The sequence below is a fragment of the Emiliania huxleyi genome, assembly GCF_000372725.1.
Source record: "Emiliania huxleyi CCMP1516 unplaced genomic scaffold EMIHUscaffold_43, whole genome shotgun sequence".
In the NCBI taxonomy this organism is placed as follows: Eukaryota; Haptophyta; order Isochrysidales; family Noelaerhabdaceae; genus Emiliania; species Emiliania huxleyi.
The window spans coordinates 380,141-405,777 of NW_005198751.1; the positions used below are offsets into that span (position 1 = coordinate 380,141).

At 63.8% G+C, this 25,637-nt stretch overlaps 8 protein-coding genes across 8 annotated transcripts; 5 read left to right on the forward strand and 3 right to left on the reverse strand.

Moving 5' to 3' along the window:
- Nucleotides 1–8: 8 nt before the first annotated feature.
- Nucleotides 9–1,209, forward strand: EMIHUDRAFT_451469 (hypothetical protein; the record flags this gene model as incomplete). Its single annotated transcript, XM_005769178.1, has 5 exons — nucleotides 9–431; nucleotides 506–561; nucleotides 628–684; nucleotides 905–933; nucleotides 1,008–1,209. Coding segments are annotated over 5 exons (765 nt in total), but the record flags the coding sequence as incomplete, so codon positions are not given.
- A 3,920-nt stretch (nucleotides 1,210–5,129) lies between these two features.
- GOS1 (Golgi SNAP receptor complex member 1) lies at nucleotides 5,130–5,998 on the forward strand (the record flags this gene model as incomplete). The annotated part of the gene is made up of 3 exons (XM_005769282.1): nucleotides 5,130–5,339; nucleotides 5,413–5,513; nucleotides 5,581–5,998. The coding sequence occupies 3 exons, from the start codon at nucleotides 5,130–5,132 to the stop codon at nucleotides 5,996–5,998; spliced, it is 729 nt and encodes a 242-aa protein (XP_005769339.1).
- A 1,762-nt stretch (nucleotides 5,999–7,760) lies between these two features.
- EMIHUDRAFT_102767 (hypothetical protein) lies at nucleotides 7,761–12,666 on the reverse strand (the record flags this gene model as incomplete). Its single annotated transcript, XM_005769179.1, has 5 exons — nucleotides 7,761–8,750; nucleotides 10,467–10,911; nucleotides 11,348–11,538; nucleotides 11,733–11,792; nucleotides 12,256–12,666. 5 exons carry the CDS (start codon nucleotides 12,664–12,666, stop codon nucleotides 7,761–7,763), a joined length of 2,097 nt encoding a protein of 698 aa, XP_005769236.1.
- Nucleotides 12,667–13,190: 524 nt separating this feature from the next.
- EMIHUDRAFT_102768 (hypothetical protein) lies at nucleotides 13,191–14,294 on the forward strand (the record flags this gene model as incomplete). The annotated part of the gene is made up of 1 exon (XM_005769180.1): nucleotides 13,191–14,294. One exon carries the CDS (start codon nucleotides 13,191–13,193, stop codon nucleotides 14,292–14,294), a length of 1,104 nt encoding a protein of 367 aa, XP_005769237.1.
- A 3,039-nt stretch (nucleotides 14,295–17,333) lies between these two features.
- Nucleotides 17,334–18,023, forward strand: EMIHUDRAFT_210372 (hypothetical protein; the record flags this gene model as incomplete). The annotated part of the gene is made up of 1 exon (XM_005769181.1): nucleotides 17,334–18,023. One exon carries the CDS (start codon nucleotides 17,334–17,336, stop codon nucleotides 18,021–18,023), a length of 690 nt encoding a protein of 229 aa, XP_005769238.1.
- Nucleotides 18,024–20,570: 2,547 nt separating this feature from the next.
- Nucleotides 20,571–22,070, forward strand: FBA1a (fructose-1,6-bisphosphate aldolase; the record flags this gene model as incomplete). The annotated part of the gene is made up of 2 exons (XM_005769281.1): nucleotides 20,571–21,077; nucleotides 21,132–22,070. The coding sequence occupies 2 exons, from the start codon at nucleotides 20,571–20,573 to the stop codon at nucleotides 22,068–22,070; spliced, it is 1,446 nt and encodes a 481-aa protein (XP_005769338.1).
- A 566-nt stretch (nucleotides 22,071–22,636) lies between these two features.
- On the reverse strand, nucleotides 22,637–23,464 carry EMIHUDRAFT_66051 (hypothetical protein; the record flags this gene model as incomplete). Its single annotated transcript, XM_005769182.1, has 1 exon — nucleotides 22,637–23,464. One exon carries the CDS (start codon nucleotides 23,462–23,464, stop codon nucleotides 22,637–22,639), a length of 828 nt encoding a protein of 275 aa, XP_005769239.1.
- A 527-nt stretch (nucleotides 23,465–23,991) lies between these two features.
- On the reverse strand, nucleotides 23,992–24,311 carry EMIHUDRAFT_210377 (hypothetical protein; the record flags this gene model as incomplete). The annotated part of the gene is made up of 2 exons (XM_005769183.1): nucleotides 23,992–24,141; nucleotides 24,306–24,311. The coding sequence occupies 2 exons, from the start codon at nucleotides 24,309–24,311 to the stop codon at nucleotides 23,992–23,994; spliced, it is 156 nt and encodes a 51-aa protein (XP_005769240.1).
- Nucleotides 24,312–25,637: the final 1,326 nt, after the last annotated feature.

A 25,637-nucleotide genomic window follows, 5' to 3' on the forward strand; every position in this document is an offset into this window, starting at 1 on the left:
CAAACTTCATGCCTGTCGTTGACTCAGCCTTAGCCGCCGTGCTGTCTCCATTCTTCAGCGGCGGATCAAAGCACCTCGGCAGCGGCGGAATCATCCGGATGGCCGGCGGCGTCACTATCACTCCTGCGCTGCTGCAAGTACTCTTTGGAACGATCGGAGAGGTGCTGCCGATGCGGCTGGAGCACGCGCTTGTGACTGCGCTCGATGTAAAGCTGGGAACGCAGGAGGTGATTCTAGAGGAACTCCACCTCCTCCTCGCGCCGCACGACCCGCCCGGCCTCGCAGCGACCCGCGACGATGTCGACCGGGCCATCCGGCGGCTCATCGAACTCGTGGGCCCGGTCAATGGCACGAGCGACGACCCGCCACCGCCACCGCCAGGTCTCGGCGATGGTCGAGAGCTGGTCGTGCAAAAGGCGCGTCGCACGCCAGTGCTGCGCGCTGCGGATGGCTTGCACCGTCCCGCCCGCCTCTGCCGGGCTGAGCGCTGCCCGCCCGGCCGCAGGAGGAGGCGTCGTCGAGCAGCAGCGGCAGCGTCGCTCGTTGGATCGGACCGCTCATGCACGCACACGCCGCCCGCCGCCTCGCTCCCGCGTCAGGCGTGAGCACCCGCCGCTTGCTCCGCAGGCGGTGCCTCAACATGACCTCCGGACTGCTGCTGCCGCGGATACACGTCCGCAAGCTGTGCGCCCGCGCCCGCGCCCGCGCGCGGTGGGGCATGGGCGGGGCGGGGGTGCTGGGGTCGAGAGATGCCGCGCCGTCCCTCCGCCGCCGCGACACCGCCCTCCCCTTCCCCTGCCTCGGCTCTCGCTCTCGCCGGAGCGAGACGTCTGTCTAGTCGTGCGTGGTCTGTCTAGTCGTGCGTGGACGCCGCCTGAGGCGCGCCGGTCCGTGCGCGGCGCAGGTACATGCATCACGTCCACTTGCAGAGCGGCGCGCCCACCCCGCCCCTCCCTCCGACTCGCGCCGCGCCGCCCTCACCGCCCGCCCCCGCCCGGGGTGTGCAGGCGTGCCGCAGCGCCCCTTCGCCATCGAGACCTCGCTCGCCGAGATTGTGCTGATGTGGCTGTGCATGGCCTTCCCGGGCGCGGGCGCGCCCGGGGACCAGCAGATGGAGACGGTGGCGCCGCCTCGGCCGTGGCACAACGGCTCGCCCGACAAGGCCAAGGCGAAGAAGCTCGCGCAAAAGGAGAGCACAAAGGAGAGCGCGAAAGAGGGCAAGGAGTCCGCCCTGGTCGTGGCCGCCGGCGCGTCGCACGAGGCGTAGCGAGCGGACAGGGGAGGGGCGGGCACAGCAGCGCATAGGAATGTGCGGCGTCGGCACGCAACACCCCCCTGGCGAAACACACACACACACACGTGTGTGTGTTATAGACGATGGTTGGCCATTGGCGCGGACAGGTGTTTTGTTTCTTTTTTACTCTTCTCGTGAGTGAGTGCGGGCATGCACCAGCAGTGAGGAGATGACGGCAGAGCCACGGGTAACACAGCGCAGGCAAAACGCCGCGGGGCGCACACTTGTGCGCCCGCTTTTTGTCTCCCGGTTGCGGCCGCGACCGCGCGACCCGGCGCCGGCCTCGACCAGCCGTACGTCAGTAGGCAGTAGCGCGCACGTTCACCGCGCTCCGTCTCGGACCCGAGCTGGCGCTACCAGCACTTTGCGGCCAGACCAGTGTGAGCGAAAGCGTCTCCAGTCAGAAGTAGTGAATAATCAGATGTGGTATCGACACACAGACAACACGCGAACGGCTTCTACACCTGACAGGCAGCGATGGGCGACCGGCGCCTACCGATTATCTGTCGCCCGGTTGTCGGTGCGACGGTTCGAGGTGTAGCGGTTGGATGTGTAGCGAAAGGAGAAGCCCGCTCGCTTCTTCTGTGCTTGCGGCGGAGGCCCCTCGACGTACTTGGTGCCGTAGGAGGGATCGTCGGGGTTGACATAGGCGAGGTGGTGCTCCTTGCCATCCACCATGATACTCTTCCCGATCTCGGGCTTGCTTGAGCCGCACCCCATCGTCAGGCTCGACACACAGGCGTCTTTGTGCACAAGCTCGGAAGCTGCGAGCCGCCGGTCGAGCCCTCGGAATTACCGCGTGACATTTTGTCGCTCGCTTTACTTTTTGTCTTGCCAGAGAAGACGTGCAATATCTGCGGGTGAAAATCGTTCACAAAAATCGAACTATCATCCAAAACTCGACGCGGCCAACTCCAAGCCCAAATCTGGCCAGAGGAGAGCCCCATTCCTACCAACCGTCGGCTTTCGCCGCTTCCGTTTCCTTGAGCACCCTCCCGTGGCTCCGAGGTCGGAAGAGTGTCGGGTTGCCCCGCCCGCCTAGCCTGCTCACCATGTATGGCGCCCCGGCTTCCAGCTGTCCAACGAGATCATCAAGCTGGCGCCGCGTGCAGCGGAAGTTGGCCAGGTAGGTCGAATCGTCTCCCTTCAGCACGTAGTTCCAGATCGTGCTGCAGCTCCAGCCGCCCTCAGTCCGGTGGATCTGGCGGCGGGGCGGAGGTGGAGGTCGAGTCTCCGACTCCAGCTGCACCGCTGCGAGCACCAGAGCGCCCGACAGCCGGCTCGTGCAGGGCCAGTGTCCGCCCTCGCGGCTGTGTCGAGGCAGCTCGACTCCCGAGGCGCGGCCTTTCAGGATGCCACGTGCGCCGACCATCATCGCCACGCGCGAGAGCATGTGTCCAATGTGCAACGCGGCGGCGCGACAGTCACGGTACCGATGAAGCCAAACAAGCCACAAAACTCGCTCTTGCAGAGCAGGTTTTTACCGATTTGACACAAAAAATACTACACCGTCCGCGGCGGCTACCTGACTGAGTTCTACCCCAAGAGCGTCCCGCTCCCCGAGCCCGAGTCCCTTCCAGCTACCGACGCGATTCTCAATGGCACTTGCAAATCCACGTACCCGTGGCCGCGGGCGCTCGCTGCCATCAAGAATCACAAGGACTGGTACGCGCACCAGGAGCTCGTCAAGGCGCGGGATGTGCACGTCAAGAACAACCCGTCCCTCGGAGACAGCGCCGTCAACAACCGCGAAGCCGCGCGCTTCGTCTCCGCCTCAACGCCTTTCGCCGGCAAGGCCTTCGATGTCCGTGTCGACGGTACGTACGCCGGCCCACCGCCCGCGCATTGAGGCCGCGTTGACCCGCCCGGTCCCGTCGAGCAACGGCAGCACCCACGCTTCAAACCAGTTGCTCTCGATTGCCGACATCAGGCGGAGCTCGGCTTCGGTCTTTCCGTGGAGCATGGCAGCCGTCAGCGCGGTCACGCCGTCGTTGTTTGCTAGGCTGACTTCTGCGCCGCGCTTGAGCAGCATGTCCATCACCTGCACGTGGCCCCTCTGGGCGGCTTCAAGCAGTGCGGTGGTGCCGTTGCTGTCTTGCAGGTCGACCTGCGCGCCCCTTAAGAAGCAGGTCGGCCACACTCTCTTGGCCGTTGGCGGCCGCAAGCATCAGCTGATCAGCAGCGCGCGGCTGCTAGCTCCGCTTGTCTCGTAGGTCGCGTCGGCCTTGCCGCCGCCGCTGAACCACGTCCGAATTGGAATCAGCAAGCCTTCATGCGCCGCCGACACCACGTTCTCTGGAATCGGCGGCGGGCTCACTGTGGGCGCGGTGCGGAGGCGCATCGGCGGGGGGCGCGTCTCGGCATGACTCGGAGCGCGCAAAAAGGCCTCCTCTTTTGCGGACGCGCTTCCTTTTCTTTTTTTATTTTAACTTCCGTTTTTCCGTCGTCAAATGGAAATGCTCTTCCCAGCTTCCGTCCCATCCATCATGTCTTCCTCCTCTCGCTCGCGCTCGCCCACGCACCTTGTTTCTTTGATTTGATGACTCCCCTTCCTGTGCAGTAGCGGATGTTGTGCAGCTGTGCAGTAGTAGCGAATGCCGATGCTGTACAAGAAGGTCCCCAGTAGCGTCACGCACAGATCTCATCTCAACCACTTGGAGTGCAGTCGGCAGCCTCACATCCAGGGACGGGGACTAAGAAGCGCACCCAGCGAGCCAGATGATCGGGATGCATCGGGTTACGGAGGAGGGTATCCGGCGAACCAGTTTACACCAGTTTAGACCACTTTTGAACACGAACCAGATTGGTCCTGTTTACGATAACCTGGGTCTAAACCTGGTATGTGGCTAATGCCCCCCCCCCCCCCCCGGCAGCGCGCACCTCCCCCGCCCCAGCTCCCCTGCTCTGTGACGAGAGAGACGCGGATCTCAGCGGCACGCGCAAGCGTCAGCGGCCTTGCTTCTTCTCGCGCTGGTCGATTTTGTGGAAGTGCATGGCAATCTTGACCGTCTCGAGGGTCCACGCGGCTGCTGATGCACTTCGACGACGGGCATGGACGAGATTATCACGCTGCCCGACGACACCGTGCGCCTGACCGGCGAGGCTGTTGTTGCGCGGTGCAAGTGTGCCAGGTGTGGCTGTCCGGCCCGCGAGGCAGAGGATGGCGGCTGCACGCTGCCGCTTCCGCAGCCAGCGCGGCCGCGGCGGCGGAGCAGCGCGTAGCGCGAGGGGTAGGGGCGCCCTAAACCGGGTCTAAACCTGGTATGGCTTATGGGGTCCCCCACCCAGGCCGAGCCCTGTTTAGACCCAGCTTATCGTAAACAGGACTATCTGGTGCTCGTGTTCAGCCGTGGTCTAAACATGGTCTAAACATGGTCTAAACTGGTTCGCCGGATACCCTCATTTACGGGCTAGAGAGCCCTAGCCCTGGGGGGTGCGCGTTCGCAGGGAAAGGGCCGCCGTAAAGTAACAAACAAGCACGGCCTACTCGCCCAAGTACTCGCTTTCTTTTATGTCCCACCACGCAGAGCGCATCTCTCTCTCTGTTGTGCGAGGCGTGAACCGCGCCATTCGCTCTCACCTGGCAACCCTGTCTGCACGTCTCGCGCGCGCGTGAACAGGGCTCCAGGCCCCAAATGACGTGTGAGTGTTAGAGTTGTTTGGTATTGCTAAAAATCTCTCTCTAAAGTAAACAATTTTCTCCGCGAGGGCTCCGCGCTTTGGGTTTCCCCTAGCAGCAGAGGAACGCCCCCTCTACTCGGAGCTAGTAAACACCAGACATGGAGAAAGAAAGAAAGAAAACAGACAACTCAACCGAGGGATGGGGGCGGAGGACATGCTCCCCACGAGCGCCGGGAGATTTTTTTCTTGCAACCCAAGCGCCGGCGGCCTGGCCCAGGTGTCGCCCTTCATGTCGATGGACGAGCTCCGCCGCGAGGCGCGGCGGCTCGAGCACACCCTCGACGCCGAGTTGATGCAGCTGGGCCGATCAGACCTCTCCGATCCCGGCGCGAGCAGTGGTGGCGTCGAGGCGCGCACCCGTGACGTCCAGGCACGGCCACTCTCTGTCCGAGGAAGCATGTGGCGCCGCGCTGACGCTTTTCGTCTCGTGTCCGCAGGCATCACTGACACGGCTGCAGGAGGTCAACGACGCGATGAGCCGGGCGGCTAGCGCAGCGCCGTCGGGTCGAGCAGCGACGACGCTGCACACGCTGCAGCGGTGCGTGGCGACGCAGCGGCTCTCGTGTGGAGCGGCGGGTCCAGGCGATTTCCATTCGCTGCCCTAGGCACCGCGAGATCCTGCACGATTTTCTCGAGGAGTTCTCAAAGACCAAGGCCAACCTGCGCATGGCCGACGAGCGCCAGCAGCTTCTCACCTCGGTGCGCGAGGACATCGTCGAGCACCGCTCGGCGAGTCGCGCCACCGACGCGCTGCTGCGCGAGCGCAATGCCGTGCACGCCACCGATCGCGCGCTCGACGGCTTGCTCGAGCACGCCGCCGAGACCAAGGCTGCGCTCAGCCTCCAGCGAGGCATCTTTGGCGGCGTCGGCTCAAAGCTGCAGCAGCTCTCTGCCGTGGCGCCGCAGATCAACGCGCTGCTCGGGCGGATAAGCAGAAAGCGGTCGCGCGACAAGACCATCCTCGGGGTGGTCATGGGCTGCTGCCTCTCTCTGCTCGTGCTGTACAAGCTGCAGATTGGCTAGTCGTGACGTGTGGGGGCTGGGATGCGAGGCGCAGCTCGGGCCTCGGGCTCGGCCGCGAGGCGCCCAAGCTCCGGGTCGGTCTCGCGCCAGGCGTGAAAAGGTGTGTTATAATCGCAGGCTGTCACCAGTGTGCTTCTCAGTCTAAAGGTAAGTGAGTGTGTGTCACGATCGCGCACTTCGCGTCTCCAGAGACGTTCCCCCGCCGGGCGCCGCGCGCGCCCCGTGTGTATTGTGTACCTCGAGGTATATATATTGCGAGATCCGAGAAGGTGTCCAACACGCGAGAGACTCTTGTGTGGCGCCTGTGTCGAGTGCGCTGCGGCACGATTTTTTTGTCCGGCGCCTTTTTCACGAAAATTTATGCACGTGATCTACATCGGTGACCGGCGCAGCGGCACGCGGCGTAGGTCTATAGCACAGCCCGCTAGCCCGCCTGGCACGCGACCAGAGCAGAAGGTCTGGACGATACAGTGCGCTCAACGTATGGCTCATCGGCAGCAGTTGCCCTGCTGCTAGTGGTGTGCTTGCCAGCTGCGTCGCCGTCGTAATTCTTCTCAGCCGTTCGAAGATCCTGGAGGCGCGCCCCCGGGCCGTATAAGTTGTTGTGGCTGTGCTGGCCCAAAACCTGAACGCTGCGTGACAGAAGTGTAAAACTTAGGGAAGACTACAGTGTCGATGATGAGCACGCCTGAATTAGCGATAAGTGAGACGGACTCCACCAACGGTCCACGCACGCGAAATGCAAAACCGGGGGCCAAAACCAAACACAAGCAAGAGGAGAGAGAGAGACGCGCGTAGGGCCTTACTTACTTAGGGGCCTAGAGAACACAAACCCCTCTCCCTTTTCTCCCAGTAAGCTAAAAGTACAGTACAGAGGAGAGAGAGAGAGAGAGAGTACGTACACGCAACACAAACAGCAAGAAGAAATCCGCAAGAGTAGAGAGACACACACACACAACACAACAATCGAACGACGGGCACACGACACAAGTCACCTTCCTTCTCACTCTTTCTTGCTTGGGTGGGAGGGAGACTCCTTCCTTTCTAGAGAGAGATTTTTAGCAATACCAAACAACTCTAACACGGTTGCCTTTCTATGGGGCGGGGCCCCTTTTGTGCCCAGGGGCGTCGGGCGTGAATTCCGGGTCGAGCACATTCCGCGGACAGCGCGACAGCGCCGCAGCTGCTGGCTCCTTGGCGCCCTTGGGCGCCAGTGAGGCGGGGGAGCCTGACACGTGACACGCCTCTGTCAGAGTCTCTGTGATTCGTGTTACGGCTTTCGAAACTCGGCGCCCGCCCTCTTTCTGGCCGCGTCCCTCCCCTGTCCTCTCGACTGCTTCCCTCTTTTACACACATAAATCCTTTCCGTCTCACACGTCTCTCGCTCGGGCCTCGGCATTTTGATTTTCGCGCACACGCGTGCCGCGTGGCACATGCGCTCTCGCCGCTCCGCCTCCGCCCTCCGGCCAGCTCGTTTCTCTCTCTCTCGTGTCGTACATCGACAAATTGAGAGACGGTTGGCGTGTGATCACGGCTCTCGCATACAGCTCTCCTTTCCACATACATATAGATCAAGCGGGGAGAAGGGCGCCGCGCATACGGCCTACAGCTCACAGACAGGCCACAGACCTGCCACAGACTGCGACGGGGGGTGGTGTTGATCACACATACTTGGTTGCAAGCCAAACGGCCGTTCTCTCCCAGGAGTACAGTGCCGCTGGACTGGATGTGAGCAGCCCCGCTCCCAAGCGTCCAGCTGCTCTCAGACGCCGCGTGGCAGGCTGCCCTGACTCGTGCCGGCGGGCTGCTCCTCGACGACTCCTTCCGTGTCGACGGTCGCTGAGGTCGCCGCCGGGGCGGCAAAGTCGGCCTGGATCTGCTGCGCCTGCTCGAGGAGGGCCGAATAGTCGAGCGGCTCGAGGGTGACGCTGCCGCGCGCGGTGACTGCGCCATCGAGCACCGCGAGCTGTTCGAGGGTGAGACCGGCGGGGAGAGGGATGCCCGCGCCGCGGAGGAAGGGGAGGCCGACCTCGAGCCGCGCGCCGAGCCCCTCGAAGGTGGAGAGCAGCTCGCTCCTGCTCAGCACCACCATCCTCTCCACCCGCGACACGCCCACCGCGGTGCGGACTCGCAGCCCCTGCAGCGAGACGAGAGAGCCGTCTGCGCGCGTGCTCGTGCCGTCGGCGATGAGGGTGATGCGGCCGTCGCGGAGAGACTCGACCTCGCGCAGCGTGATGCGCAGCGCTGCCGTGTCCTGCGGCAGCACGCTGCCGATCGCCGCCGAGGCGCCCGACCGAAGCAGCTCTTGCAGCAGCGCCTCGAGCGACGCGAAGAGCACCGGAGAGCGAGAGAGGTCGTCCTGGGAGAAGCGGACCGCGAAGTCCGCCGGCGTGCGCCGCGCGAGGTTCGGCAGTCCGAAAGCGGCGGGCTGTGCGGCGGGCTGCGACGACGTGGGCGTGCCGAGGACGACGCTGACGCCTTCCGGGAAGGAGAGCTCTGCAGAAGAGGCGCGGACGCCGCCCGCCACGACACTGCGCGCCCTCACGGAGGCCGCGGTGACGCTGCCGCGCTTGGTTGGCAGCGTCAGCATCTGCCACGTCGATTCGGCCGCCACCTCGACCTCCAACGAGCCCACCTCGTCGCACACAGCCCGCACCGCAGTCTCAATGGCGGTTTCCGCGGCGATGGCGCCCAGCGCTCGATCGACGCCGAGCGCGCGCTGCGCCTGGCGCTCCACAGCTAGAGAGGCCGCCTCGAGCGGTGGCGGCGACGGCGGCGGAGGCGATGCTCTGGGAGGCGACGGCGGCGGTGGCGATGCTCTGGGAGGCGATTGCGGCTCACTCGAAGACGGTGGCGGTGGCGGCGGTGTCCTGGTAAAGAGTGGGCACTCGAAGACTCCGAGCATAACGGGCGCTGAGCCTGCAGCGTGCACGGGCGTCAAGTGCGGGCGCGACGCTGCTCCGACTAGGATGCGCATCGTGTGGTCGGCCCGCTCGACGGCGATCTGCCGTCCTCCACTCTCCCTTGATGGTTTTCTTTCTTTTTTTTAGCGCCTTCGTTGTTAATAGTACAAACCCAATGGTCCCTCGCTAGCGGTCCTTCGTTGCAGTCGCACACACACACACGCCACGCCGCACCGCGCGCCCGCCCACTGCCCCGCCCAGGCGGGAAAGAGATGAGGAGATGGGACAGCAAAGGAGGAGCCACAAACGGTCTCGGGAACCGTACCCGTACTACTCAAAAGTACAATATACTTTCTCACAGCACTAGCGAGATTTCGCGCGGAGGGCGTAGTGAAGCGCTGGGGCGCTCACTGTGTGTTATTCGGGTGGGGATCCATCAGTGGTAACCGGCTTTAGTCACAGATCCAAGCTCATGAGAAACTGCGAAGAGAAGGAAGTGGTAGACGCCCAAGGGTGGGCGACGGCTAGCACCACACTTCTCCCCTAAAATCCCTGTGTGGTGGCGGCGTGCCGTCCTCCCATCCCTCCCTTGGGTTGTCTGTTTTCTTGGAGCACTGTTTTCTTTCTTTCTTTTTTGGGCACGGGACTGGCGCGCACTGGCACTAACACAGGTACACACCGCTCGAAAGAGAATTGTACTTCTTCGTGTGCGTGTGTGGTGTTTTCTTAGCTCCGAGTGGAGGGGCGCTCCGCGGCTAGGGGAAACCCAAAGCGCGGACTAACCCTCGGAGACCCGTGTTTACTTTATGGTCCCTTCCGTGCGAACGCGCACCCCCCCTAGGGCCTGGGGGCCCAGGGCTAGGTAGGGCTCTCTAGCCCGTAACCCGATACCGATCATCCGGCCCGCTGGGGTGCGCTTCTTAGCTCCCCGGCCCTGGGTGTGAGGTTACCGACTGCACTCCAAGTGCTCGAATTTTACCGCAAGGCTCTCGCAACAGCCAACACGCACGATTCACACGAACGAGAATTTAGCACCTGGATCATCCGGCCCGCTGGGTGCCGCTTCTTAGCTCCCCGGCCGCCGGCCCTGGGTGTGCGACTACCTGTCGTGTGAGGTAGCACATAGGTACGGGGTTACAGGCTGATTCAGTGATAAATACATAAATACAGGCCAAACCCCAGCGGCCAGCGCAACCGCAGTCCGCGCACTCTCGCGACTCGGGTCACCAACTACGAACTAGCAGAGCTAGCACTCTCCCCCAAGGACGCGGCTCTCTCCGCGCCACACTGCTCACCGGCGCGAGGGACTGGCGCGCACTGAATCAAAACCCATTTTTGCAGAAATATCGCACAAAAATACAAGAGGGAAGAAGACGGGGACGACAGCGACACGGACACGGGACAGGAACTAGCTGGAGGACAAGTGTGTTCGGCGTGACTGGACTATCAGGATCGCTGCCGGAGGCGAGACCGCCGGCGGCGCCGCGGCGCCCTGAGGGACAAATTTCGCCGCGATTGCATCACAGGAGCGTGGCGCCGGCCTCGCCAGACTTCTTCACAGGCACCGCGATCGCGGGGTTGTGCTCGCCAGGGTTCATCGCTACCATGAAGCCGACGCTGCCGACGTCGTCGGTGATGGCGGCGCCGTCGGACGGCGCGTCGGCCTCGTAAAAAGCGATCTCGCGCCGCGGCGTGGTCGACACCGCCCGGGAGCTCGCCGCTGCCGTCGCCCTCGCGTACCAGTAAACCACCGAGATGGCGCCGGTGAGAAAGACAGAGGAGACCAGCGCGACGCCGAGGGCCCAGGCGGTGGGAGGGGGTCCCAGCCCCCTGTCCGCGATATTCCCAGCCTCGTGATGCCAGGTCTGCATAAACATGGCGAGCGTGCCGACGCAAGAGCGAGTGTAGGTGGCAGAGAGGTGGCGGCACAGGCAAGCGCAGAGCGGGATTCCATCCGTAATGCCGCTACAGTAGGCAGAGCGCTCGAGTGTGCACTCGGTCGAGAGGCGCCTTGAGTCCAGTTCAAAACTGCCCTGGCTCTGCGCGTGCGCCGTCAACTCTCGCCTCGATGCCTCAGCTTGCACCACGGGCAAGCTGTGCGCAATCGTCTCGGCGTCGCCGCGCGAGACGGCGTCTTGGTGCTCGCGCGATCCGCCGGCGAGCTCCGCGGACGCTGAGGCCAGCAGGAGGGCTAGCATCAAAAGGGAGGAGCGGCGATCACCGCGTTTCTCGTCAAAATACTTTTTTCGGGCAGCCCAGCGGGTACCCGCCTTTTTCTCCTGGCACACAGGTACTCACTTACCTCCACAGACGTTCGAGGGTGGAGAGTGATCGCGATTTAGCTCGCTCGTATATTTTTCATAATTACTACTAATTCGTAATGTAAAGCTCTTCCGATGTTCCATTCCAGCCAGGCTCGAGTCCCAGGCACCGTCCACAGTCTCACAGGGGGTCGGTGCTTGATCCGGCGCCCGACGCCCGGCGTTGCGAGGCACGCGGTGTGCCCGACGGGTTCGCGCGGTCGCGGGGAAGGCTAAAGAGGCGGTCCTTCAAACGCTGGAATGCCTCGTTCTGCTTTCGCGTCGAGCCCTCCAGCTCGCCGCCACCGCCGTGGTCGCGGAACCACCGCGCACGCTCCTGCAGGAACTCGTCCTCAATGTCAAAGTCCGTGGCTACCGGTGCGGGCGAGAGCGTGCATTTGCTGCTGTCGGCTGAATGATGCGATGGTCCACTCGCAAGTCACTGGCACCGTCGCGCCTCTCGGCACCTCGTCCCAAGGCCGGCCGTAAAATAAGGAGATGCGCCCCTGCAGCTCCCGCGCCTCTCGGCACCTCGTCCCAAGGCCGGCCGTAAAATAAGGAGATGCGCCCCTGCAGCTCCAGCGCGCGCTCCTGGTCGAGCTCATATGCGTTGCTGTCGTCAGGCGCCTCCTCGCGTGGCCGCCTCATTGGCGAGTCCGGGTAGGAGAAGTAACAGTCATCCCCGTAGGCGGGCGAGCCAGGAGGTGTCGGACCTGGCCACCGCCTGGAGCAAGCTGCGCCTCGAGCCATGCCTGTGACGCCTCTGAACCCGGGTCGCGCAGGTATGCATCGGCCTCAGCAGCATCGCCCGTGTAAGCTTCATACGCGCAAAAGACGGGGTTTACATGGCGGTTGCGATAGTTGGCAATGCTGCCACGGGTGGAGAGGCCCCCCAAGCACCAGTCTCAAAATCTTCCACCCAAATTTTCTCTGAAGCGTGTGCGAGGCCATCTTGCTTCTCTCGCTCAATCCGCTCAGACACGCTCGAGTTTAGCCCGCTCCTCATGCCGATCGGCCTCGACGCCATCCCAGCCCTCCGGCACCCAATCCCCACCTGACGCGGCTGCCCGTCGTTGGCGCGCGGCTCCAAAAGCGCCTCGTCGAGGTAGTCGCAGGTGACTCCAGGCACGTCTGGGGCGATGCCTACGCCATCGTAGGTGCACGTGCACGCACCCTCGCACATGCAACCCTCCATGCACTCGAGCCGGGCGCGCTCGTACGCTTCGGAGGCGCGCCACTCGGTGATGCGTTCACCGTCGATCGGCTGTCCAGCTTGCTGTGGGTCGAGCAGCCAGTCGCGGAAATCCTCAACCTCCGCCACGCCGAGAGCTGCCTCCGACGCGACCTTTGCCACCGCAGCGTCAAAGGTGATCGATGCTGGCTGTGATTCCTTGCTCTCACGCTGCTCACGGCGGCGTCGCTGCTGGTCGGCCACTCGTTTCGTCGCCCGCTCCCCTTGCGACATGGCGGCGGCCCTTCGCTTTCGCCGCTTGCGAGCCCAGCGGTGAGCTGGTGATGCTGTGCTGTCGGCTGCGCTTGCCGGATGACTCCCCCACGACGCCAGCAGCCTTCCTGCGTGGTCGCCTGCGGGCCTGCGTCGCATCCTGCGTGGTCGCCTGCGTCGCATCCTCGTCGTCGGTGGCCGGTGGCGGTTCGCGCTCTCGCTCCTTGCCCCCCATGCGCGCCGGCTGTTGGCTCCCGAGCTGAGGCCGACGATTTGCGGCGCCGGGACGGCCGAGTTTGAATGAGCTGGCGCGGCTTCAAGAGCGGTCGGCGCTCCGGCACAAGACTTATAAGGGTAGAAAACGAACTTGAACGAACTTGTTTTCTCCTCACGGGAAAGCCCCGTTCCATGTGGAAAAAGAATTGACTCCGCGGAGGCTGGCACACACACCGGCTCCACCACCGGAGCCGCCTAAGCCGCTCTCCCCGCACTGGAAAAAGAACGCCTTGCATGTGCGCCACTCGTGCTCGTCAGCTGAAGCACCGATGTACGCCGGAAAAGTGCACATGGGTTCGGACGGCCGCGCGGGAGCCGGGCAGGCCTCTGGCGGCGTCTGCGTGCCGCCCGCGGACGGATCAGCGTCCGCGCTCGTCCAGCACGCCGACATGGATCAGCTGTGCCGCCACAACCCGCCGTACGGCTTTCGCGCGCTCTGCAAGGAGAGGTCTGCGGTGGCGATGCTCCGAGGCCTCTCCAACCCGAGGGTCTGCAGGTACAAGACCTGCGCAGTCGTCGGCTCCGGCGGCTCGCTGCTGGGTGCGCGCCTGGGCGCTTCGATCGACGCCGCCGACGCGGTGATCCGAGTAAACCTCGCGCCCGACGCCAGGGAGGCGGCACGCGCCCGCTCGGCGCCGCATCGCGACCTCGCGACCTGGGTCTCGGACGTGGGCAGCCGGACGACGTGGCGGGTGCTCGCCATGGAGGGGTACGGCTACCTGAACCACTACGGCCGCTTCTGGCTCAAGCCGCCGCTCGGCCACGGCAAGCACGATAACATGAGCGGCATCCCGCAGGAGCCGCTCCTCGCCATCGTCTGCCATGAGCCGACGGCCGGCACGGGCCGCTGCCGCGCCGAGCGGCTCCGGCAGACCTTCGCGCACAGGTGGGCCGCCTCGTACCTAGTCAACCCGCTGCTGCTGAGGGAGTGGAGCCGCCGCCTCTTTGCCGGCGTGCGCCACCAGCGCGTCCCCTCGACCGGCATGAACGCGGTTGCGTTTGCGTCGCAGCTCTGCGGCTCGGTGCACCTGTACGGCTTTGGCAACGGCTCGTGCCCCGCCGCCTGCTACCACTACTACGACTGCGGCGAGGCGCGGCCCGGCGGTGGGGTGGCGCAGTCGTACATGTTTGGTGGCGACCCCGGCGCGACGGGAGGCTATCACAACTTCTCGGCGCAGGCGGCCGTCCTTCGCCGGCTCGCGGAGAGCGGAGCAGTGCACGCGCACTGGGGCACCTGTGGCCACTCCTCCGGCGATCCGCCCGACCCGGCCCTCCTCAACCGGAGAGGAGGAGGCAGCAGAGGCGCCGCAGCGCTTCGGACGCATCGAAGGCGCGGCAGCAGTCGGACCAAGGGGCAGATCGATAACGTATAACGAGAGACTTTTTCCGTTGTGGCTTGTGCGCGCGTCTCACTTTCTCGATGATTTCCGGGTGTGTCCATCCGCATGTGTCCAAAACTGAGGGAGGGTGTAGAGGATGTAGAGTGTAGAGCGCTGTAGAGTTGTAGAGATGTAGAGCGCTCTGGAGTGCTGTAGAGCTGTAGAGCTCTACATCCGGCCGGCCTACGCGTGACGAACTGCCCTCCGTTGTAGAGCGATGTAGAGCGCGATTTTGTTGTAGAGTTTGTTGTAGAGGCTCTACAGCAAAACCGCGGGGAGGCAGTGACTCAAAGAGGTCGAGCCGCGCTAATGGGGTGTCTCCGAGCTTACTGGAGCTCTGATGGACGGCCCTGACTATCCCTGACACACAGAGAGTCACTCTGATGGCACACAACACCCTATAACTGCGTCATGACCAGCCTGCCATGCGTCGCCGGTGCCGCATTCGTCGCAGTGCTTCTTTAGCAGGCGGTGGACTGTCGGCTGCGAGGACGGTCGCATTTGCGCGAGGCGAGGCGAGCATTGCTGCGCGTTGCATGCGCCATGCCTCGCGCCAGCGCGTGCGGGAGCTCCTGGCTGAGCGTTGAGTCCAGGCGAGTTGCGCTGGCCACTATCGCTACGCCGAGCCGAGCTGACGCGCCGAGGCGCCGGCCAGTCGCAGCCGTGAGGCATGCCACAGCAGCAGAGGCACCTGCCACCCATTGGGCGGGCAGACAGAAGGCCAGGGCAGCACTGGCGAGTGCAACGCGCCTCATGTCGGAGACCGACCGTGCCTAGTTCGCCGCTTTTGATGTAGAGTTTGTTGTAGAGATTTCACGTTGTAGAGCGCCTCTACATCGCTCTACAACGGAGGCAGTTCGTCACGCGGTGGATGTAGAGCTCTACAGCTCTACAGCGCTCTACAGCGCTCCAGAGCGCTCTACATCTCTATACAGCTCTACAGCGCTCTACACTCTACATCCTCTACACCCTCCCTCAGGTCCAAAAACGGTCCCCGACTTTTTATGTAGACCACAAAACACCGCACGTCAACACTCCTTCGCGCCGCGAAACCCGCGCTCACTCCTTTTTCACGCCCAGGTCGTCGAGTGCGCGGGCAAGCTGCTTTGGCGACAGGCGGCTAAAAACGAGGCACGAGCTCGCGGGCGAGGCGATATCTCGGAGCACGATCAGCGAGCCAGCGGCGATCAGTTCGGCAGAGACCTTCTCCTTGGAGGGCGGCTCCGTCTCTCGCCCACTGGGGTCGTCCATCCAGCGGACCTGAAAGGCGAGGCGGTCGGCACTGCCTTTTCCAGCAGCCACAATATCGTAGCGCGCCTGCAGCGCGCGCTTCGCGTTGCCAAACGGTCCCACCCGCCGCTCAACCTCGATGATGCGCATGTCGGCGCCGCGGTCGATGCGGCAGAAGATGTCCTCCACCACGCCAAAAGGCGGCGACACGCAGCGAGAGGTGAAGGGAGCGAGCGCCTCCTCGTTGCTGGCAAACACGAGTCGCCAGTCGCCGAGCACCGCCTTTTTCGGGCGGGCGACGACAGGATCGGCCGCCAGCGTCTCGACCAGCTCTGCGATGCGCCCAAGCGAACGCTCTGGCTTGCTGCACTCCTCCTCGAGCGCCGCCGCCGAGGCTGGAGGAGCGCTAACAGCGGCCATTTTGCAGAGCGCTGGACTGTGCCGATGCTCGCGCGAGCGGCGGAGCACGGGAGGCTGCAACGCGGCTAGGCCGAAGGTGAGGAGCACGTGCGCTACCATACTGTAAGGCAAGCGGGTTTCTCGCTGTCTGGTATAGCCAGCCGACTCCGCAAGCGGGATTCTCGGAAGGTTTTTCTGAGGATAAAGAATTCTTAAGACACAAGCCTCTCTCACAGCACACTGGCACGACAAGGGCGCAGACTGGCGCGGACTGGCACACACAGAGGATAAAGAATTCTTTGCAAGGGCCTCTCTCACAGCACACTGGCACTGGCACATGAAGGTTGCAGCGAGAATCGGCGAGAGACTGCGAAGAGAGATAGGAAGAGGCAGACTCCCTAGGGTGGGCGACGGATAGCGCACCACACACCTCTCCTTAAAATCCCTGTGTGGTGGCGGCGTGCCGTCCTCCCATCCCTCCCTTGGGTTGTCTGTTTTCTTTCTTTTTCTTTTCACACTGGCACGACAAGGGCGCGGACTGGCGCGGACTGGCACACACACCGGCTCACCACCGGAGCCGCGCTGAGGATAAAGAAAAGGGGGTGGGATCTCTCGAAACCCTTGAGACAGCATGTCTCTGCTCGTTTTCCTGCTCCTCGCTCGCCCGGGCGGTGGCACGGGGGGTGCGGAGGCGTCGCCGCCGCGCTTGCGCGCGCGCGGGGCGGCGCCGGAGCCCACCTGCTGGCACCGCCACGCGGCGCGACGCCCGGCCGGGGCGGGGCGCGGGGTCGAGAAGACTCAGGGCGAGGCTCAAATGCAGCTCCACAACGAGCATTCTGACGCCGAGAAGCTCTCTGGCGACGAGCAGCGGCGGAGAGGCCTGGGCGATCGGGCCGATTCGGCGGCGCGCGGCGTCCGGTTGACCCCCCGGTCCCCGTACTCGACCATGAAACAAACTCAAAGTCCACCACAGCCACCAGCCTCCACCTCCACCCGCGAGCCGCCACCGCTGCCGCCCGCGACGCCGCCCGCCGCGTCAGATAGCCACGACGCGCGCATCGAGTCGCGTCGGAGAGCCGCGCCGCACCAGCAGCAGCATCTGCACCACCAGCAGCAGCAGCAGCACCACCACCACCACCCGAGAGAGAAGCGCACCTGCCCGACGCCGCCCGCCGCGTCAGACGCTCGCGACGCGCGCGTCGAGCCTCTCTCTCTCACGGGGTCCCACAGGGAAGGCGAGCAAAACCTTATCGCGCGCGCTAGACGCCGACTCGGAGGCCGCACCGGCGCTGGTTCACACTACTGTGGGGGCCGGTGGCAGGCAGCTCCGCATCCGTGCAGCATCCTGGCCTCGTCCTTTCTGCATTCGTGTAGCCTGGAGCGCAGCGCCAATCGTTGCAATTTATGCGGCGCTTGCCGCTTGCGCTCGCGTGCTTCGCCGCGACGGCGACGGCGCTGCGGCTGACGAGGGCGCCGCTCAGCCGTGGCCAGCGCTCGGGCAGGCTGTATGCGCAGAGCGGGTGGACGACGGGCACGGACCCGGACGGACGGGTCTTCTACGTCGACGGTCGGACTGGCCAGTCTCAGTGGGAGCCGCCCCGGGACGTGCCCGCGGGCTTTGGTGAGCAGGTGGTGTGGCGCATCACGCCCTTCAACGGCGTGTGCTCCGAGTACGCCGTCCGCAATGGCGAGGAGCAAATCCTTGGCCGCTACGACATGCTCGAGCAGAAGCTCACAGTGAGCCGCGCGCAGTGCGTGCTCCGGGTCGCGGACGACGGCACCGCCACGCTCGTCTCGGTCGGCAGGTGCCCGACGACCGTGCGTCCACGCGACGGCGCCCCGTGCTTTGGGCTCGAGGCGAACTACCCGTTTCCCTTGAAGGCCTTCCAGTACGTAGGCATCGACCCGAACGAGCCGTGGGGAGCCGTCTTCACCTGCCAGGTGGAGCGGGCGGACGGCTTTGGCTACCCGCAGCCGCAGCAGCAGCAGAGACACCAGGGGCGTGGCGGCTGGGTCACGGCGTTCGACGAGGCGACCGGCGAGGCGTACTACATCAATGAGCAGACTGGCCAGTCGCAGTGGGAGCCACCGTAGGTCGTGCTTCAGTGTTATATGAGCGTCATTTTGTACCCACCCCCCCTACTTCGTGTGGCGCGTATGGGCGGGTCCACCGCAGAAACCACCCCGGGGCCAACCCGCTTCGGTTTCGTCGGTTCCAAGGGCACTAGGAACCCACGAAACCCGAAAAGAAAACGTGCCCCCCCTTCGAGTGTATCTACTATCTTCAGTGTTCATGCTCGCTGGAGCGTCCGGTTCAACACGCGCTCGCGTCTGCTGGCGCCCAGAGAACGTGTTGCACCTCGTGCTCCCGGCGGAGCCCAACTGCTCGCACTCGACAGGGCAGTCCATCCACTCGCGGCAGCTGAAGTCGAACTTCCACTCAATGCGGCTCGCGCCGAATTGTGAGCTCGGCGAGCGAGGTCGGAGAGCGACCTTCAGTTGGCCCAAGCCGCACGCCACTGAGGCAGAGCGGCCGTGCGCGTACGACGCCGTACGCGCACGGCCACTCTGCACCGACCGCAGCGCTGCATTGCGACCGCAGTAGCTCAGCTCAGCCAGGGCTCGCTCGCCCAAGCTCGGAGCCGCCGCCGGTCATGGGCAGCAACAAAGGTTTGACGCGTCGCTCGGTGCAGGAGGGCACTGCAGTAGAGGTGCAGTGGCCGTCCGGCGCGCGATGGGCTACAGCTTCATTGGCAGCTACCAGAGCGCGTCTGGAGCGCTGCCATTGTGTGACCCACGTCCGCTTCCGTCCGCTTCCGGCCCGTTCCGCGCCTCTTTTTACGCTTTCACTAGCAGGCCAGGCGCGCACGCGCGCCGGGTTTGTTTTCCTCTCCCTTGGCAGCCCAACGTGTTGTGTTTCTCTTTGACAGCTTTAAAGGTTAAACAAATTCATCTCGCGCATGATTGAGAGAGAGTACTTAGGAATAGCGCGTTGCCAAAGGGCACCTACCTGGAAACATCACGAGTTGACAGTCAGGACTGGAAGCGGCGCAGGAGCCTCGAACCCATTCCAGAGCCTTGGTCGAAAGTGTCATCAGGGAGAGGAGGGGGAATGTCATTGCCTCGCGCGTAGTCGAACACTCCCCCAGCCCGACCAGGGGCATCGCGAGCGCGCCCTGGCCGGCGTCTGGTGGGTCGGCATTACTCCACCCACGCCGATCAGCCTGTGCGTCGATGAGGGCGGAGCTGAGTTTGGGAGTGGGAGCGGCGCACCGACCTCCTCTCATAGATCATTACGCGTGCGGAAGTTGCGTGTCAGATTGTGGAAGAGATCATGCTGCTCGGCCAGCGAGCGCGGTGCATCAGGTGGACCCTCAAGATGTTCGCCAGTGCGATCATAGTAGTAGTTGGCGCGCTCGTTATGGAAGTCCTTCCGTCCATCCTCACCGCGTGGGAACGCTGTGCGATCTGGCGGCGTCACCGGCCGTGCGTCAGAATCCGTAAGCTGAGCAAGAGGGTCATGTTGCTCCCTCATCCAGCCTGGGTTGGAGACGGTCGTGTCGAGCAGCTCAAGCCGACGCGCTGCCTGCCGCTCGATGTCGTCCTCAGCATAGTAGTACGGCTCATATGTCTCTGGATCAAGCCGCGCCATGATGCGAGGGCCATCGGTGGGAGCATTGAGTGGGAACGGAGCGATGAGAGCGTGGTGAGCGGCCTCACCAAGTGAGAGCGCGTCGACCGCTGGGGCTGGTGCTGGTGCCGGTGGGGGTGGTGGTGGTGATGATGATGTCTGCGTGGGCAGCTCTGACTGCTCTGGCTCCCAGGGGTCGTAGTCAGTGGCTTGCAGGTCGCCTGCGCGGCTGCCATAGTTGGCGAGCGGATGCACAGCGAGCAGATCCAGCGGAGGTGGTGGCGAGGGATCCGGGAGTGGTGGCATCTCAGCATCAAGCGCGTCAAAGAGCCGTTCGCGCTCGTCCTCGAGCCAATCCTTGTCGCACTGGCCACCTCGGAAGTAAGAAAAAGAAAGAAAAAAAACAGGCAACCCAAGGGAGGGATGGGAGGACGGCACCACGCCGCCACCACACAGGGATTTTAAGGAGAGGAGTGTGGTGCTAGCCGTCGCCCACCCGAATCCTTGGTCGTCTGCCTCTTTCTATCCGAGCTTGGAGCACTTGGAGTGCAGTCATCAGCCTCACATCCAGGGCGCCGGGGAGCTCAGAAGCGCACCCAGCGGGCCGGATGATCGGGATCGGGTTGCGGGCAAGAAAGCCCTAGCCCCGGGGGTGCGCGTTCGCAGGGCAAGGGCCGTAAAGTAAACACAGGTCTCCGAGGGTTGGCTCCGTGTACCGGGTTTCCCCTTAACTTCAGAACGCCCTTGGAGCACTTGGAGTGCGGTTAGCAGCCTCACATCCAGGACCGGGGAGCTCAGAAGCGCACCCAGTTGGCCGGGTGATCGGGATCGGGTTGCGGGCAAGAGAGCCCTAGCCCCGGGGGTGCGCGGTCGCAGGGCACTCACCCGTGTATTTTTCTTTCCGGGGCGCTCTTGTCGGAGCTGAAAAGCTGGCTCCGAGCTGCCTGCTGCAGCTGGGTCGCTTCCTCTTCCTCAAAACTGCTCTCGGTCTGCTCCCAGCTCTCCTCTACATGCTGCTGCCCGCTCTCGCACTGTCCTCCGCCTTCCTGGCTCCGCACGCCGCGTCGCGCGCCCTCTCCACGTCCAAGGTCGCCATGAATGGCGGCAAGGGCTTCGGCGGTGGCGAGGCGACGCGAGATCCGGCGCCGACCGTGATTGACCCGAACGACCCAAAGGGTAAGCAGCAGGCGATCCACAAGGCGGAGTCCTTCGCCGAGTACCTCGCCAAGCGCTCGGCGGGCGGCGGCGCGGCGCCGTCGGCCGTGGGCAGCGTGGTTCCGGCGCCAAACGCTGGAACCGCGCTGGTCAGTGATTTCACCTGCACGTGGCTGTCGGCCTCCGAGAAGGCTGCACTCAAGGCGACCGCTGACGCGTTGTCTGCGCCGAACAAGGGGTTCCTCGCCAGCGATGAGTCGGCAGGTCCGTGGCTGCGAGCGGGCCACGTCGACGCTGCAAAGGTGGAGGACACGGCCGAGAACCGGGCGGCGTATCGCTCGATGCTATACCAGGCGCCAGATGTATTGCAGCTCAACACGGCGGACTTAAGTGTAAACGAGTAGAGGTGTGACCAGGCCCCCGGCTTGTCGGAGCACATCTCCGGCGTCATCCTGCACTGGGAGACGCTGTTTCAGTCGGACGCGGCTGGCAACAAGATGGTCGACCTGATCACGCGCAACGGCATGATCCCGGGCATCAAACTCGACAAGGGTTACGACACGGCGGGCATCCCCGGCACGGCGGTGGGGCCACTCGGGCACCCAGAGACATGGGACAAGGGCATCGACGACCTCGACGCGCGGTGCAAGCAGGCGTACGCGCAGGGAGCACGCTTCGCCAAGTGGCGCAACGTGCTGCAGATCGACCCGGTGCAGGGCCTCCCCTCCGACCTCGCGATCACCCTCTGCGTCCACAACTTGGCGCAGTACGCAGTAATCTGCCAGAGGAGCGGCCTCGTGCCCATCGTCGAGCCGGAGATCGTGCCCAACGGAGACCACGACATTTCCGCGTGCGCCGTCGCCACCGAGCGGGTGCTGGTGGCGCAGTTCGAGGCGCTCAAGGCGCACGGATGCTACCTCGAGGGCGCCGTCCTCAAGCCAAACATGGTCAAGAATGGCCTGACGGGCCCAAAGGCGACGCCCGAGGAGATCGCGGCGGCGACCGTGACGGTGCTCAAGCGGACGGTGCCGGTGGCGATGCCCGGCATCTTCTTCCTCTCGGGCGAGACCGCACTCGACGAGGACAACGAGGAGGAGGCAACCAATAACCTCAACGCAATCAACCGGCTATACCCCGACCTGCCCTGGTCCGTTTCCTTCTCGTACGGCAAGGCGAGCCAAAAGACGACCATCGTCACGTGGATGGGCGACACGGCGAACGACCCCGCCGCGCAGCAGGCCATCCTGGCGCGCTCCAAGGCCAACGGCGACGCGTGCCAAGGGAAGTACGTCAAGGGCTCCTGCGCCTCGGTCGGCGTGGATGGCAACATCCTGCAGGCGGCAGGAGCCTACTGACCTGACCTGAGGTCGCCAGACCGCCCCAAGACCGACGCCACTCGCCCACAGTGGCGCCCGACCGACGAGAGTCTCCGGACCGTCGACCGAGCCGCTCTCCGCGAGCGGGAGAGATATCTCTTCTGTGTGCAATTCTGCGCGAGCCGCGACTGTTGTGCCCGATCGTGTCGGCCCGGCTTCTTTTCGCTCCGCATCGATGTGGATTACCGCCACTAGACGACTACGTTCTACGTCAGGGAGTAGGAGATATACTCTATATACTTATCTAGCCGTACGTCAGTACTCTCTTCCGTTACACACGAGACACGGTGGACCCCGTACGTCCATGTAATATATGCAATTAACAACTGCCCATGTGCATGTGCATGTGCATGTGCATGTGTGTGTGTGTGTGTGTGTGTGTGTGTGTGTGTGTGTGTGTGTGTGTGTGTGTGTGTGTGTGTGTGTGTGTGTGTGTGTGTGTGTGTGTGTGTGTGTGTGTGTGTGTGTGTGTGTGTGTGTGTGTGTGTGTGTGTGTGTGTGTGTGTGTGTGTGTGCAATCTCATGCATAAGGAGAGGCGCGCGGCTCACACAAGCTTGGTCCCCGTTAGCGCCTCGCGCTCGCCAGCGTCGCTCACGCGCCGTCTCCGCCGCGGGGCGCGGACGTACCGCTCGACGAACATGCGCGCGAAGAGGAAACCGTACGCGAGGTACATGACGGCACCGAGGTAGAGGATGTCGACATCGACGGCGCAGCCCGACCCACGCGCGTACGCCCAATACGCATAAAAATTGACGACGGTGCCCATCGCAAACTGCGACAGCTGCAGCGTGGTGATGGCGGGGGCGGCGCGCAGCACGCGGCGGTCGAAGGAGGTTGCGAAGAAGTACGAGTACATGACCGCGTGCACCGAGAAGTTCATCGACCCGTACCAGAGCGCGAGCGGCGTCGCGTACACCCACGAGGCCCAGGCGAACGCGATGACGCTGGCGTGGTGGAACCAGTGGAGCAGCAGCAGCGGCCGCTTCTTGAGAACCAACAGCGCGGTGTCCAGGAGCTCGGCGAGCTTGGAGAAGCAAAATAGCACCGCCCACAGAGCAGGCGCCCCGGTCCCTGCGAGCTCGTAGCAGTCTGCGCACACGCTGTGGTGGAAGCCGCGGTGCCAGAGGTGGCCCACGAGCGTGGGCACGCACGCGGCGACGCCGCAGATCGAGAAGAGCGCGAGTGACGCGTTCCACACCCTCGAGATGGCGACGAGCCGGACCGGGCGGCGCGAGGCCATCCACCGAGGGCCAAAGTAGACTCCGGCGAGGTAGAGGCAGATGGCGAGCACCGGGACGTGCTGGTGCTGCTCAAAGTACCGCTGGCCCCAGTGGGCATCAAAGTGCTCCTGGAAGCTTAGCAGCGACAGCATCCCTGGAAACGAGCGAACGAGCGACTGTGTGCGAACGAGCGACTGTGCGAGCCGCGAACCACAGTCTTCTCTCCTCCTGCTCCTCCCTACCCTCCCCTCCCCCTCCCCTGCATCCCCGCCTCACCTCCCCTCCCCACCCCCGGTCCCTCCAGGTGTCTGCCCTCTCTGCCGAGAAAGTGACCCTTCTCGCTCTGCTGACTCTCATCCAGCACCCTCTTGGGGCCTCTCCTGACCGCTGTGGGCCTCTCCAGACCTCCTCTTGCCTTTGGGAGTACCCCTCTCCGTCTACTTCCAGGACACAGGCACAGGTTTGCATAATGCGAGCTCTTTCTCAAGGGCTATAGTGCAGAGAAGAAATGCGCATTAACTCGCATCGGGGTGTATGAACAGGGTGAACAGGGTTTTTGTATGAACATTGGCTGTGCGATTTCAGGGCCCGGGGTTGTGCGTATCATATGAACATTGGCAAATACGGCGCCTCTACTGTAGCTCCCAAGCAAAATGGGCGCTCATGCAAGGTGCAAGCATCAGAAGCGGCGCACGCTGTGCGTGGAGTGCGGCGGCGGCTTCCTCTGCAAGCATCGGAAGCCGCGCTCGGACTGCGTGGAGTGCGGCGGCGGCTCCCTCTGCAAGCATCGGAAGCCGCGCTCGCTGTGCTTGGAGTGCGGCGGCGGCGCCTACTCGCTACTGCAAGCATCGGAAGCGGCGCTCGGACTGCGTGGAGTGCGGCGGCGGCGCCTAGACTGCAAGCTGGCCAGATAGATAAATAAAAACGCAAAACGGCGGGGGGCCGCAGCCGAAAAAGGCTAGGAGGGGAGGTCGGGCCTCGCGCCCGCCGTACAACCATCGAGAAGCACTCAGGTCTCCCACGCCTCTCGGGGTTTTAGTGTAACCCTGGCTGAGCGCTCGCTGTTTTGTGCATTGGGCTCGTTGCGGTGCGAGTATATGGGACACGCGATGTCTCAAATATGAGGGGTTTTGACTCCTACCGGCTCCTGACGCTATCCCTGGCAGCTCTAATGACCAGGATCAGTAGTGCTATGATAGAGGCTGCCCATACTAGCGCAGGAGCTGCCACACTCGCCCGGACCGTCCCCCTCTGGGGCCGGTTCCGCAGCCCGCGAGAGCCGACAGCGGGGCCGTGCCGCGGGTGCCTACTGCCGAGTGCCACAACCACTGCGCCGTCCCGCCACCACCTTCAGGCTGTCTTGTGTGATGGTTGGGATGTCCAAACGCCACCATCTTGGCTCTTGCGACCTCAAACCCGCGAGCTGTATGGGTGGTCCTGACGTCGACAGACGCCCGAGGACCACGGTGAAGCTGAGCCGGAACGCGTCGACAAGTCTCGTCTGAGCCCGTGGCGGTCGCCGGCTGAGTCGCCGTGCACGGCCCGGTACCTCAGGCGTCACCTCCGCAGCCTCAGGTCTCAAACTCCACCACCTCCGCCAGGACGCCGTCGGTGGCACGCTCGGCGGCGAGTTTGTGGCAGCTCCATCTCGAGTACGGCGTCGAGCCTACTCACTCCTGTTGGATCTGTGCACTCCTTGGGACCCAGGGAGTGCACAGATCCAGCAAGCGGTGCTTCCTGGCAGCGTGCGCCGGCTGTGGGGCTGCCACAAAACACGCTTTTTTGGGACATTTTCGACGCTTTTGTCGCACATAAATAAATAAATAAAAACGGACACCTCTCTACTGTGAGATGGGTAAAAAGGAACAGGCCCCCGCCCTTGCGATCTTTGTGCAGGGTTCTTTGTGGGTGTGGTCGGCGACTAGCCGGGGTCGTCCTCCCGATGGGGGACTAGCACTAGCCGTCTTCCACATGGTCCCTCGGGTCCCTGCTGCTCCTAATCTCTTCGTACATCCTCCTGCTGATCTCCGCAAAGTCCTGCTCCCTCCCTCGTCTCGCTCTGCGCGTCTGCTCCGCCTCACCGTCTTCTGCCCTGCGTCGTCTGGCGACGGATCCTCCATAGTCGGTCGAAGTCGCCGCCCTCCTCGTGCCTCTTCCCAACGTTCCCTCGGCGGCCGATGCCGTCTGCTCCGGCTCCCCCGTCCCCGGGTCTGCCCTGCTCTCGTCTGCGCTAGTTTCTGCTTCGTCCTCACCGGCGTCTCTCCTCTTCCCTCTCCCCTTCTTGTATGCTTTGCACATCGCGTCGATTCCTGTTCGCGTGCGACA